The sequence below is a fragment of the Eucalyptus grandis genome, chromosome 7, assembly GCF_016545825.1.
Source record: "Eucalyptus grandis isolate ANBG69807.140 chromosome 7, ASM1654582v1, whole genome shotgun sequence".
Taxonomy (NCBI): domain Eukaryota; kingdom Viridiplantae; phylum Streptophyta; class Magnoliopsida; order Myrtales; family Myrtaceae; genus Eucalyptus; species Eucalyptus grandis.
The window spans coordinates 59,028,396-59,042,818 of record NC_052618.1 but is presented as its reverse complement, the minus strand read 5'-3'; the positions used below and the strand labels follow the sequence as shown (position 1 = coordinate 59,042,818).

Sequence of the window (14,423 nt, the reverse complement as noted above, 5' to 3'; positions counted from 1 at the left end):
TTGCTTCTACATTTATTATGATTTAAACATTCACCAGAGCAAGCATGGTTAATCAGAATTTCCACATTCCATTCATAATCAAATCAAATTGATCCTCCCCTTATTTTCCTTTCATTTGCTCCGATGCAATTTTTTTTTTTTTTAAGGGTTAAAATTAACCCTTATTTTTTATGCAAAAATCTATGATTTGGTCACCAAAATTTATGTGTCAACAAAGTTACACCCCTTCCTCGGCTTGAAGTATATTTGGCCCCACTTCCTCTGCCTGTTTTTGCAGGTACTTGGTCACTCTCAACAATTCTATCCCTATTCACCTCGATCACATTGAAATTCGACATAAGTTTTAAACTGCATATAAAGAAAGGCAATTCTTCAGTCCTTACAGAAGAAAGGTCTTTTTGATCAACTTCAGTTCTAGCTTTGCAGGATCTCTCATGATGTTCAACTCCTTCGCACCTTTGGCAACACGACGGACAAATTCATTTTGATTGGCAGGTTCCCATCTCGTCGTTGTCCTTCTTCCTATTTTTCAAGCTCTTCGTTTTCCCTCCATCAACACTGCCATAGTGCTCAATCCTTCCATCCCTCATCTGCCTTCTATTCCCCGTGGCCTCAAAACATTCACCACTGCCTGACTCTGACTGAAATTATCAATGGAGGAGGATGTTAGAATTATATCATTTTCACGAAGCCATCATTAAAAAAAAAAAAAAATTTATGGATTTACCTGAATGCTTAGAGGATGACCCCATTATTGAATCTCGAAGAAAACCAATTTCTCTCTCTAATCCCTTTTCTTAATCTCACAACTTAGATGTAGTTTCAGTGTATCATTGAAAAGGGAGGGGACCGGTTTTATCTATATCTTCATCCTTTATTTTGGTACGTCCATCAAATAACCATAATCTTAAGATCAATGCCAGAGATTGTTTATCTGTTAATTTTTCTTTAATCTGCGCATAAATATGTCTCTCATTTTCATAATATTCGGGCCACTTAATGTTCTGATTTTATCACTGCATGATTCGGCCATTTTTTCAAGGATTTTCCCAATATTTTCGGCGTCTTTCCTGATAGAGGTGCCTTCAATTTCGCTTTCATCCACAGATGCAGATTCCGACTCTTCGTCAGCACTTGAAAAGTCACCCTCAGCTCCATCCTCATCGGAATACTCATCAGTCTTCATTCTCGATTCCTCTCTTAATGTCTCCACCATCTCGTCCTCGTATTCTCCCTCCCTCTCACTGTCAACCTCTCCCTCAACGTACAAATCGATCAATCCTCTTTGAGATGCTAGTGGTAACATTTCATTCACTTGTTCATCATTCATGATCTCTATGAGCATCTTGCGGTCTTCACCAAGAGTTTCGTACCACATTCTCTCCAAACGAAAGGCAAAACCTTTCACATCAGCAATCAATCCTTTATATGTCACTAAAGCAGGGTTGACATCTTCGATTTTCCTCTTTACTCCACCAACAAACTCAAACCCCTCACTAGACTTCTTTACCCCGAGATGGAATCTGATTGTGAAATTATGTTCCATCTGTTATGCAATAAGTTCAACGTGAGAGACAAACAACATATGTATTTGATATATTAAACCTTTTTGCCCATTTACCCGAAATCCAATACGGCACAGAGATCATTCATTGTGTAGAGACAGATCTAATATTAAATACATAGATGTCCAGAGGAATACCAGTAATACATATTTGATTATTCTTTCATTAAAGTTTGAACTTTTAATAAGTATGTGGTTTAAATTTAAATGAGACATCCCATAAGTTAGATAATTATCTACCTAGGAGTCCTTTCTCAGCACAGGTACTCTGTTTTAAGTGAAAAAAAGAAGAAATATTAGTTCGCCAGTCTACATAACACTTTGTAGCAGTACTTTTATCTACTCTTGATTTCAAGATTGTAACTATTCACTTTCTCACTAGCCATATGATCATGGTTATATTAGAACATTTTCTTCATACTGCTACAATTACTAAGAAAAATGGGGTCAATAGAAAATTTAAAAATACAATCATTTTTTAATATGTCGTAGTGCTAACATTTAGCTTGACTAATTTCTACTGAAACCCATGTACCACATACTTCAAATAAGGATTTATTTACATCTTGACAAGTGTTGCTTCTAATGTATCTTACAATGTTTATCCTACTAACAACGAAAAACTTTAGTCAAGGTGGTACACTAAGTAAAGTTTCATAACCCGGTGAAGACAGATATAGTCTTTTGCAATTTATTGTATAAAAGTATCTGCGAAACTTGAACGGTGGAAGGAAAAGTTACCGTCAAGACCTGAGAAAGCAGTGCTAATTAAAGCAATGGTTCGTGCACTTCCACCTCTGTTATCTTAATATGAAAACCCCACTCCCTATTTGCAGGACATTTGAGCAAAAGTCACATCTTTTTTGTGGAAAAATTCTAGAATGGTACTGGAATACACCGACGAAGCTGGAAGAAAAGGGAACGGGGAATGAGGTTGGAGGATCTGTTGGGCTTTAACAGAGCTATGCTTGCTAAGCAATCTTCGAAGATAGATTCTGTCCTGGTACTTCATGCAGCAAGATTTTTAGAGGAATCTACACGGACATGGAGCACCCAACAAAGGGGGAATCGAGCATATTGGGAATGGCAAAGTCTACTCTGGTTAGAGATTCCACTTCCCCCTTTGTTAAGTGTGGGGTTAGGAACGAAGTGCAGATTCAATCAGAGTGACAGTTGGCATCAGGAGATTCTTTTCCATGAATGTACGAAGGAGGATGATCCTGAGTCTCTTTCTGTTTAACTAATCAGGTTACGAAGGAATGGTGTGACGACGAGTCGTAAAAACACTTTTGAGGATGGCATTGCAGCAGAAATTATAGCTATTCGTCTCAATCAACAGCAGAGGAATGATACTTTAATCTAGATTTGTCTTTTCTATTTAATTGCACCTAATTTGCTGCCAATTATAAGGATCCCTCGATTGGCCTAGAGATCAATGGTTAAGATGACATGACATGGACGTGCACTTGTCCAGAATTAACCAATGAGAGTCAAGTACACGGATTGTTATTCTTTCAGGTTAAATCAGCTGTGAATTCCTATTAGGAAGCAAAATCAATGGTTGTGAAATTTAGAAAAGTTTTGGCCCATTCTACATGTAAATTAATTTTGTTGGAGTCAAATCCCAAAGGAATTTTTTTTCTCTTAATCAAGAAAAATTCCTCTTTAATCCATTGAATAAGCATTTACAAAACTTAGGGCAATGAAAAATTCCGGGTCATAACGGGGAGAAAGTTGTTTGATTGGTTAGCGGAGAGAGTTATTTTGGGTGAAAGAGAAAAAGCTACTTTATTCTTCCAAGGAGAGGGTTTATTCCGACGGTTGAAAATATGTTGGAAACAGCTCCCCATGACTGTCTTATTGTTATATTATTCCAGTAATTTCATTTGTTTAAAATTTATTTTTGTTTGCAATAATTATTCCATACTATACCGAGTAAAGCAAAAAAATAAAAATAAAAGTGGTAACAGTCTTGCTATTCTAATTCCATATCCAGTTTCGTTTTCTCTTTCTATTTTTAATGTTTTTATTTTAGTGAATTTTAATTCTTCATGTCATTTTCAATTAAATTACATTAATATATTATTTTTGGATAATTTTGTCGTGCTTCGTGTACTGCTACTTTTTAATGTTAATTATTTATTTCAATTATGTACTGATACACATTCAATTGTTTTGCATTTTGGAACTAAAAAAGCATTTTATTTTCTACCTTTTGAATGAAATATTCATAACCATTGGACACATTGTTTCAAATCAGTTTATGAAACTCTGTATTTTGTTATATTCTTTCTTAATCTAACTTAATAAGCTTCAAAGTTAGTGTCTTGTTTATCGTAAGTTGCTCTTTTTAGTGGAGTAGTATGTTCACCTGTATAAAAGTTACGCCTTGATATAAGATATGACTATTTCTTCAAGCAATATGTGATTTTGTTTACTTTGAAACAGATGTACTATCGAAAGAAGTGAATCTCACATGGTGGCAGTCCGTTGTAGTACTAAAACCACATAGTAAGCCCCCCAGTGGCCAAAAAAATAAAACTAGTCAAGCCCACGGTATACACATGCATCGCAAAACAAGTGAATGGGTAACATAGTTATTACTTAATCTGCAAGTGGATATATCAGCTCTGAATTATATTGTACAAACATTCTAACGAAATTATTAGAGAAGAGGCTAAACATCCGTTCAAATTATTTTAACATAAGAGGCCAACAACAAATTCATAGGAGATGGATCATCATATCAAACATGTAGACTAAGAATTAGTGGCACGTTTGCATCATTCATTTTCCGATGTGGCAACACATGGCAAAATCTAATGAGTTATTTGTTTTTGTTTTGTACACTTGATCGAATCATTTGACATTCGGAGCTCATTAAAGCAACAATCAAATCAAATATTCCATAATCACTATTATTAGATGTACAATACTATGTTTGTGCATTAATTATACCTCTTGCAAAATAAAAATAAAAAAATTAGTAGACAAAGACATCATAGGATGTTTGTGAAATCTATTTATTGCAATCTATCATCTAATATCTTATTTATGAAAGCAATTGTTGTGAAGTAATATTCAAAGAATGATTACATGAGTTTACAAGTAATATTAAAGAACCAAAACTATTCAACACCGTAGAGGCAAGTAGAGATAAGTTACAGAAATAGAAACAAATATGCAACCTAAGAAAAAAAAATACAATAGAAAATGGAGATCTCAAAAGAGGAGGAAAGACTGCTTTAGGAATCGAAAACATCCAACACCTAAAAAGGAAGTAGAAAATTTCAGATATTGCGTGGCTAAAGAGTACATATTCATGTTTATTTTACATATGGTTTTATTCCAAAACTAACAAAATACAATAATGCGCATTCCGCATACATGTATTGTTCATAAAGAATTATCTTCTTCTTCTTCTTCTTTTGAAAAGTATTAAAGTAACTATTTCTAGCTCTTTCAAGACTTTGGAATGCTTAAGAGAAGATAGTAGGCAAAATTGTCCAAAAAACCCTAAATTTACTTAACGTTGGCCAATTTAGTGTCACACTTTTCAATTTTGCTAATTTAATTCTATATTTTTTTCATGTTTTGTCAATTTAGTTCTTCCAAGCAATTTTGGCTAGAAATCGCTTGTGAGACAAACCAACAAATGATTGACATTGATATAGACAAATTTTCAATTTTTTTAATTTTTTCAACTTTTTCTTTTTTTTTCCTTTTTTTTTTCCTTCTCTTTGTTTAATTTCCAACTGGTGACCCTAGGTAGCCACAAGTGAGGGCCGCCACCTCGCCTATGGCCAATGAGGGTCGCCTAGCCGGCGAGCGTCTCCGTGCCCTAGCCAGCCAAAAATCAAATGAAAAAAAAGAAAAAGGAAAAAAAGGAAAAAGATAAAATTCAAAGATTTAAAATAAAAAAAGAAGAAGCAAAAATCATCCCCATTAGCATCGATTGTGCCATGTAGGATAATTGGATTGACTTAACCACCGCATTAACAATTTCTGATCAAAATTGGTTGAAATGGCTATATTGACAAATCATCAAAAGGTTTATGACTAAATTGACAAATCATCAAAAGGTTTATGACTAAATTGACAAAATTAAAAAGTTTAGAATTGAATTAATTGCTATAAAATAGAATTAGGACTTTTTAGACAATTATTTCAAAGATGTTAGGTCATCTACTACTTTGATATATTATTGAAATTCCAAATTAAACAAAGTCCTTATTTGTCTAATCGATAACTGAACTATCATCTCCTATGGTTAGCCTTAGATTAGACAGTAGGGCTAATTGCTCAAAATCCATTGCACTTTAACTCCCTTGTACTTCGACCAAAAAAAAAAAAAAAAACTCCCTTGTACATTTCGACCAAAAAAAAAAAAAACAACTCCCTTGTACAATAGCTCCGCACTTTGAAAATATCGTATGACCATCCTAGATTTTGGCATAGAATGCAAATTTTAAAAAGTTCTATATTACTCCCCAAACTTTGAACTATTCTTGTTTCTGTTTATATGACCGTTAAATGTTAACTGAAAATGGACTACCTCATTTTGAACAGGATAACATCTACTTCATGGTTTATGAATTTAAGAAAATAGAGAATGATGCATAGTTGATTAAAAATTGTTAAGAATATTTAGTTACGTAAAATGAGTCAATCCATTTTAGATAACGTAAAGGCTATGCAGACTAATAAACTAATGGATGTGACATAAATCAAAGTTTTTTTGGATGGACGGAGGTTGGGGGGGGTTTTGAAAGTTTGTGGGCTTTTGACACAGTGTCAAAGGTCGGGGGCAATTATTGCTAAATATTATTACATCAAAATAAACGCATATCATATGACATGATATGACATCCATCACTCAATTATATAACAAGAAATAAGTTCAAAAATTACAATTTCTAGTTCTATTATTTGTGTAATTAATCCATTTATGCAAACAACATGTAATATAAAAAGAACATGTCGAATCAACGCTAATGTTTTTGAAATTATTCAAAGATTATCTTTGATAAATTTCATCGTGGGATAAAAAATATTTACGTACATGTAAATTTCATAATAATATGTAACATTTTACAGTTTGTTTAGTTTTACCGAATTATAATATCAAATAAAAATTAGAAAAAAATCAATTTGTAAACTTGTACATTCACGCATGTCAAATATATATTGATGAAGATGTCGCACCTTGTTTGATGTATCTTGAAGAATCTCCTCTCTATAATGCTTCCAAGAGATTCCGAATGGGTTGCTCCGAGTAGAAACTTTGATAACGTCTCCACACCGCTCTATATGGACGAGGCAATCATCCGGTATATTTGTGTAAGATGCATCAATCAATCTTCTCAATGATGTGCACTCCTGTACATCCAAGGATTTCAGAGACTCTAGATTGTGAAGGTCCTCAACATTGATAAGTAAATGGCACCGTTGGACTACCAATTCCTCTAGGTTCCTCAAATATGATAACCCAAATATTCTTCTAAGAGATTCGCACCCAATAACACATAAAGATTCCAATGATTTTGATTGACCCACAACTTCTATCTCAACTAGCTCTGGACAATTTGACACATACACTTGCCTTAGCTTCTTTAATTCCAATGGAATGGATAATCTTTGAAGCAATTTACAACTGTCAACAGTTAATTTCTCTAGATGTGGAAGTCCATTGAGTGGAATGTCTTCCACTTCACCATGATAGAATTCTAAAGTGGACAAATTTCTCAATCTCAAGTAGGAGGGAAGTAACTTTGCCCACCTTATGGTGAGGAATGGTAAATTCAATCTCAAGAGAGAGGACGGAAGCTGCACAAGAGTTTCTAAGTCTAGGAAAGACAAAGTAAGCTCCTCTAGTTGAGAAAGAGAAGCCAACTCTGAAGGTGCAGGGACATTAAGCAAATGTAAATCTAACTTTTCCAGTTTAGATAACCTCCCAATCCACCTTAAGTTGCATCCTGTGATTAGACTTGATTTCCCCATACTACTAGAGCCATCACTTAGTAGCAGTTCAACCAAATTAGTAAGGACCGACAGATTGGGAATTGAAAGCAATGATTTAGATTCAAGAAATAGACTAGTCAAACTTGTGGGAAGCTCAGGCAACCCTTGAATCATATGACAACCTCTTAGGTTTAGTGTTTGTAGGTGATCAAGCATATTGATTGTCCTTGGAATTCCACTGATATTGGTGTCCATTAAATTTATGATTTTTATAGATGACAATTCTTCAATTCCAGCAGGAATTTTACCTTCCAGTCTAAAATTCCCAGAGAGATCTAGTTCTTCAAGATTTTCCAACATGTTGATGCCACCAGGTAACTGCCAAATATGATGCTTCGAACAATATGATCCTTTTTTTGAATAACGCAATATGCGTAATGATTTTAACTCTCCAATGGAGTCTGGTAGTTTCTTAATCCTTGTCTGTGTTAGAAGAAAAGACTCAAGTTCCACTAATCCTTGGATGGAGTTTGGAAGTTCGGCAATGCATGTATGTGATAAGTTTAACTCTCTCAAAGAGATTAAACTCCCGAATGAGCCTGGAAGTTCTCTCAACCCAGAACATCCTTGCAATGAGAAGCGCTTAAGCTTTACTAGTGCCCCCACTTCTTTAGGTAAATCTGTAAGATCCATGCACCACTCAATCTCTAACTCAATCAATGACTTTAGACTTCCAATGAAGTTTTCAATTTTGTTTAGCCAGTTGCAGTGTGCAAGAGTCAACCTCTCTAAACCCAAGCATTTTGAGAAGTCCGGGATTGTCGTTATGCCATCACACCCGGTAAGAGATAGAACTTTCAAACTTTGTGCCCTCTGTAAAAATGGATGACATGTCAAGTCTAAGAACCATTACATAGTGCCCACTAGGACTATTAGACAAAATTTAAACATGTAATATACCTTAATCAAGTCCCATGCCTTTGAATTATTCGGGAAGCTGCTCTTGTCAAGTTTAAAAATCGTAAGATGATCCAAATACATATTGTCTGCCCTAAAATCCTGATGAGGAGAATGCCAAGAAATCCATCTCAACTTTGAATGACACTTTGCAAAGTCCCCAACATAAGTTCCATTGCGTAACTTGAGAAATCTTAGATTTGGTAACCTTTCAAACTCTTTATTTGTAATCTCTATGGAGTTATCCAGTCCATCAACCTCAAGTGCTTGAACCTTTTCCTTCCTCTGCAAGTGAAAATTTGCAATGATGTGAAGAAGTTTGTTAACATCCAACCCTAAGTTTTGCAACTCGAAAGGGCAGAAAGAAATAACGAAGAACGTAAACAAAACATGAATTTTTACACCAAGGTTATACAGCTTTTATTTGAAGATGGAAAGTTTCTTACTTACCTCTTCGGTTTTTATGATTTCGATGGCCTCTTTTGCAATCCACAACCTACTCTGCTTTCCAAGATCACTTGGACTTTCTTGACGGACAATTTGCCTTCCCAAGTCTATTAGTAGATCATGCATCCAAAAATTATCATTGTCTAATATCTTTATCAAGCACCTATTGGTAAGGATATCAATTCCTCTTTGGGGGTAAAATTGACAACCTACCCACATGTAAATTGGATTAGTCTTATTCTCATTGAAAAAGAAGCATGCGATATCGAGAAAAATTTGTTGTTGATATTCGTCCAGGTCATCATAGCTAATCCTCAACTTCTTTAGAATCTCTTCCTCAGGTACATTCCTTAACCTGACCAATGTCTCTTCCCAAAATGCTATGGTTTTCCGATTAAGTAATGAACCTACCACTTCGATAGCTAAAGGTAGTCCTCCCATACTTGAGACAATTTCACTCGAAAGCCCATGATAATCATCTAAAGGAAAGTCTCTACCGAAGGCGTGCTGACAAAAAAGCTGAAGTGCAAGACCATAATCCATCTTTAGCATCTCATACGGTAGAATTTTACCATGAAATCCCTCAATTTGCAAAATGGTCGTGTTTCTCGTTGTAATGATTAGCCTAGATCCTGAATGTAATGAATAATTTCCTATTAGTTTCTTAATGTGTTCTTTATTATCAACATCATCCAAAACCACAAGGGCCTTCTTGGTGCGAAGTGTTTCTCCAATCCTCATCATTCCTTGTTCACTATCCTCGAGTTTTTCTGCAAATCCAGAACCAACAATGTCAGATAGTAATTTCTTTTGCAACCGGATTGAGCCCTCCTTGGTTGACACACTTTCTTGAACGTCCTCAAGGAAGCTACAACACTTTCCAAAGTGGGAAGATAGTTGATTGAAGATAACCTTGGCAACAGTTGTTTTACCGATACCACCCATGCCATAAATTCCAATGAGCCGCACAACATGATCGTCGAGATCTACTAATTCTGTCAAGTCTTTGACCCGATCATCAAGTCCAACTAAATATTCAGTCACTGATTTTTGTTTTGTCTTTAGCTTCTCCAAAACCCTTTCAATAACCAATTTGACAATCGATGCTTGACTGCCATGTACAAAAGCACTTTCATTAGTTGACTAGATTATTTCATACACATGCATCACACATGGGATTGTCAAAATTTGAACTTGAAAAGATTGAAGTACATCACGAACAAAATCTAAATACACAGAATAATCAGTAGAGTCTGAATTAGTAGAACTCAATGTTATGTTTTTCATAATGAGTAGAGAAATTTCTGAAGACTATAATATTGGCTTACCCGATTGCGAAAAGTTACCAAACGGCTACCATATTGTGCAATAGCAAAATTTCAGCATTTATAGCTAAGCCTAGAAAAATTTTCAGCACTAATAATAGGAAAGTCACGAACCAAGATAATCTAGACAAATGCAACGTCGTTCATTGAACACAGCAGTTTGGTGAAGAAAAATATAATCCCGACCTATAACTAGTTCCCAGCTCCAGCAGTACACCTTTGTAACATTTGCATTGCTTAACTTATGGATGTAATTCTTCTATCGTATAAAGAGCCGTGTAACATTAGCATTTGTTCAAAATAGAAGATCAAGAGACCCAACCTCCGTGGGGTTAACTTGGTGGTTAAGGGAATGAAGGTGTTAGCGAATAATGCGCACAACGCAGATTTGATTCTCCATACCATCTAGTGGAAACATTCTAATGTTTGGGTTACCAATTTAGGCTTTTGCTTGCAACTACCTGGTCCATAAAATTAGTATGATAAGCTATAGCTCCAAAATCTACCTATCTAAGGTGGACGTCTCTGTCAATATAAAAATAAAACGAAGAGACCCTGTCAATTTGCTTTCCAATAACTTCATCTTCTGGTTTAAAATCCAAGATTCTCAAGCGGTATCTTCGGCAAATGGATTACACAACCCAAAAGCATAAGAGATTGCCAACTCTAAAAAATTGTGCAAAGACAACTCATTTAATATATGGTAAATTTAAATTTATCAATTAACAGCCAAATTATGTGTTGTTATTGATGAATGAAGATAAACATTTTAAGTTGTTAACATAAATGCCATGCAATGACCCCCCAAAACCAGTTAGAAATGCCATGCAAGACGAGGGCACCGTCATGTTGCGCCCCAACTCATTCATTGCTCATGTTCGACCCTTGTGGGTATTCATTCCACCTTTGTTATTTTGGATTAGAATAGATGGGTGATTACCTTATGAAGGCTTTTTTAGTTTGTCTAAGACAACCCTGAAGAAAGGTGAAAGACACGTAGTAAAGACGAAATCACCAAAAACATTTCCACGTAATGTACAAATTGAATCCCTAATTTTTACATTTTTTTTTTCAAATTGCATCCATCGCCCTAACGTATCAATCCAATTGCCATTTCTTATGAAAATTCCCGTCACCACTCTCTCCGACTTGTTACCATCAACCTTCAGTCGCCGCTTGTCCTCAACAGCTATTTACTTGTCCGATTCTCACGCCGACGCGGAATTCCAGCAACCCCTAATTCACGTGTCCTCTGTCTGTCTGTCTCTCTCCTCCCTATGTCGCTGACCCTAGATCAGAGGTCGATAATGGTCATCGCCTACGGCCCAGTCCAAATCGAGGTTGCCCGGCCTCAATTTGCACCTCCCGCTAGCTCTATAGAGCTCAAGATCCCGAGATGACAGCCCGGTCATTCTCTACATGTTCTCAGGATGCTCTCGCTTCTATTGAAGATTTGAATCCACTTAAGTTTAGTTTCCTTGTGTAATTGGTGTTTCTTGAGGATGCAAATTGTAGATTAGGGTTAAAAATTTTATCATGCAAACTTTATATTTTGCAAAGTGAGGATGCAAAGCAAATTGAAGATATTGACATCGTAGGGAGGGAAGGAGTTAAAAGCGGTTGATGTAAAGTTGAAGGAGAGCAGCAATTGAAGTTCGCAATGTTTTCCTATTAAAAGTAACAATAAAAGAAATCATTTGACAGACAGCATTGCAAGCCCCAAACACGATAAAGGAAGAGTTAGGTAGGGATCTCAAAATAGTTTTACCTCTGGTCCTTTTTTACGTTCCATCCCTTGATTTCATCCACCTTTGCAAGAGTCTTTCTCCAAGCCTTGACTTCATCAGGAAACTTGATTGCGTGTTCCAATAAAGCATCTCTATATTGTGGAGTCTTAAGTTTAACATCCTCTGGTTCTACGTCGAGAAATATGGGAAGGATACATTTTTTCCCCTCAGACTTAGACACGTTGTCTACGATGTGCACAAGCTCACGAAGGCACCATTTACTGGAAGCATAAGTTTGAGAGAAGATAGGTATGTAGAGCATGGAGTTATTGATAGCACATAAAAGGTTCCCAGCAATCACTTCACCGACATGGAGCTCATCTTCGTCTCTGAATACGCGGACTCCAGCATCTACCAAGCCGTGATAGAGGAAGTCTGTGAATCCATGACGAGTGTCCTCTCCCTAAAATTCAGGAATACTTGGTACTCACCTCTTAATACTTTTGCAGCATCACTACTTGTTCCGGCCTCAAAGTCTGCCATAGTCAGGAAGCTTATTACTTCCAGATATCTCTCCCCTAGAGAGAAAAAAGGTAGGTGTGGCGTGTTCTAAATAAGGAAACGAACTGAGGTTGTGGATGTGAACGAGGCAAGTGAACTAATAGTCCAATAGTCTCTTTCCCACCTAACGTTCTCCATTGGCAAGTAGATGCCAGCGACGGTGTGCAGGACTTTTCAACAAGTCAGGAAATTTTTAAAATTCCTCGGGAGACCATAAAGGCCAATCAGGAGTTAGTTTTTGCTTCTTCTTTTTCTTCGGGATAAAGGCATTGGGATATGTTTGTAATTAAAAAATAAAGTCTGGAAAAATATGAAAATCTTTAAAAAGAAAAGAAGAAAAATCAAGAGGAGAAAGGGAAGCACAGTGCACTATAGTCACGCGACCCAGACAGGAAAAATGTTCCTATAAGCGGCATAGTCTTATCATACAATTCTTGGTAAAAACTCAATTTCCTGTAAGAAAAAGAATTTATTATGATTAGTAGAGCACATGATTAGAAATTGAATCCTCAATTCTCAAGAGCAGGGCACAATATAGCTGTTGTGTTTAATCACCAATTTCCATCTGTCCGTTAGTCAACACACTTGATGCACGATACAAAAGGGTTGGCTCTCTTCTAGCCTAACCAGTGATTATCAGGACTGAGAAGTGAATTGCTAGTGCTTACCTAACTCGAGTGCAAGACTCAATGTACCTGTTTGGATTCAATAAGGGACAGCACAGCCCAACTGGTATTCACCGAGTGTGCTTTGTTCCCTTCCAAGTTTGTATATTTCTGTAACCAGATCAAGACGTAAAGGCTGTCAAACAATCAATCATTGCAGAAATAGCTGAAACGTCTTCTCTCCACAGTCAAAAGCAAGTTACAATCTGCATTGTGATTCAAGATGTCATCAAGGAGTTAATATGCATTAGGCTTTGACATTTTGATCTCTCGCCAATTGCATGATTCGAGTACTTTCTTTCTTTTTTTTGTTCAGGCACGATTTGAGTTGTTTGGATAGTAAGAAATGACATGCTCTTATGACGCTCTCACTACTTTGGTATGTCCTACCTCCGGCACCAATCCATTTATCCCAAACCATGTGCCATAGGGATGATAGACTCCCCAAGATCCATACCTAGTTTGATTGTCAAAGCAATTTGACTATGTAATTTATGTTTAACAATGATTTCAGTGGAGAATTAGCATTTTAACCTCGGTCTAATTACAAGGAAATGACTCCAAATGCTAGGCTAGATATTATTGCATACAAACAAAATTAAAGGTCAATTAAACTCTTCTAAGTTTTCAAAATCAAAATTAGTCGATGTAGGAGAAAACGGGACATTTGATTACTAAATGTTATGGGACATTCGATTACCTTAAGTTTGACTCTTGTAAGATGATTGTAACTAGGGTAGAAGTTGGAAGGAGGAAACTAACCAAGAATTGTCAGGTAGCTATATGCTTACAGTGAATTCAATAGCCTTTAAGATATAACTTAGTGAACGTCTTAAGACTTTGGATCACTACCGGCGTGCACTCGACATACTAAATAGATGGGACTTCATAGTCAAATAGCAAAGAAGAAACCCGACAAATTAAGGATGATCATGATTCTAAAATATGTCATTGTCAAATATACATTTTTGTATGAAAAAAATATAGAAATAATGAAACAATGAAAGATGAAAAGGTAGCGGCCCTGAGGATTCAAATCACAAATCCAGTCCATTAAAGTTGGTTCAGGCCCATCACTTAAGCTCTCCAATTCGCTCGTTTGAGCCCATCAAATATCAATTCTGCGCCATTTTTAATGGGGGTTCGGAGAACCCATTAAAAAGGGCCCATGAAGGAGGCCTGGCTCCTTTCCCGTTTTCGTCCTGTCCTCTCTCTC

At 36.2% G+C, this 14,423-nt stretch overlaps 1 protein-coding gene across 3 annotated transcripts; it reads right to left on the bottom strand.

Moving 5' to 3' along the window:
* Positions 1–330: 330 nt before the first annotated feature.
* On the bottom strand, positions 331–12,593 carry LOC104455964 (disease resistance protein RPV1-like). 3 transcript variants are annotated; one of them, XM_039318185.1, is made up of 7 exons: positions 12,473–12,593; positions 12,023–12,392; positions 8,933–10,040; positions 8,486–8,767; positions 6,770–8,398; positions 728–1,546; positions 331–641 (listed from the first exon to the last, which is right to left on the bottom strand). In XM_039318185.1, exons 1-6 carry the CDS (start codon positions 12,522–12,524, stop codon positions 938–940), a joined length of 4,050 nt encoding a protein of 1,349 aa, XP_039174119.1. In that variant the 5' UTR covers positions 12,525–12,593; the 3' UTR covers positions 331–641; positions 728–937. The 3 variants fall into 3 exon arrangements, with proteins under 3 accessions (XP_039174119.1, XP_039174120.1, XP_039174121.1); XM_039318186.1 differs by lacking the exons at positions 12,023–12,392; positions 12,473–12,593 and having other exon boundaries at positions 8,933–9,699; positions 9,842–9,958; XM_039318187.1 differs by lacking the exons at positions 331–641; positions 728–1,546 and having other exon boundaries at positions 6,776–6,943; positions 7,834–8,398.
* Positions 12,594–14,423: the final 1,830 nt, after the last annotated feature.

Excerpts from the sequence above, each read along its gene's own strand:
- LOC104455964 (XM_039318185.1), bottom strand. The coding sequence starts at position 12,524 with ATGGCAGACTTTGAGGCCGGAACAAGTAGTGATGCTGCAAAAGTATTA. Across the intron at positions 10,041-12,022 it reads AACGTAAAAAAGGACCAGAG|TCAAGCATCGATTGTCAAAT; the intron begins GTAAAACTATTT and ends TGTACATGGCAG. Across the intron at positions 8,399-8,485 it reads AGGCATGGGACTTGATTAAG|AGGGCACAAAGTTTGAAAGT; the intron begins GTATATTACATG and ends CCATTTTTACAG.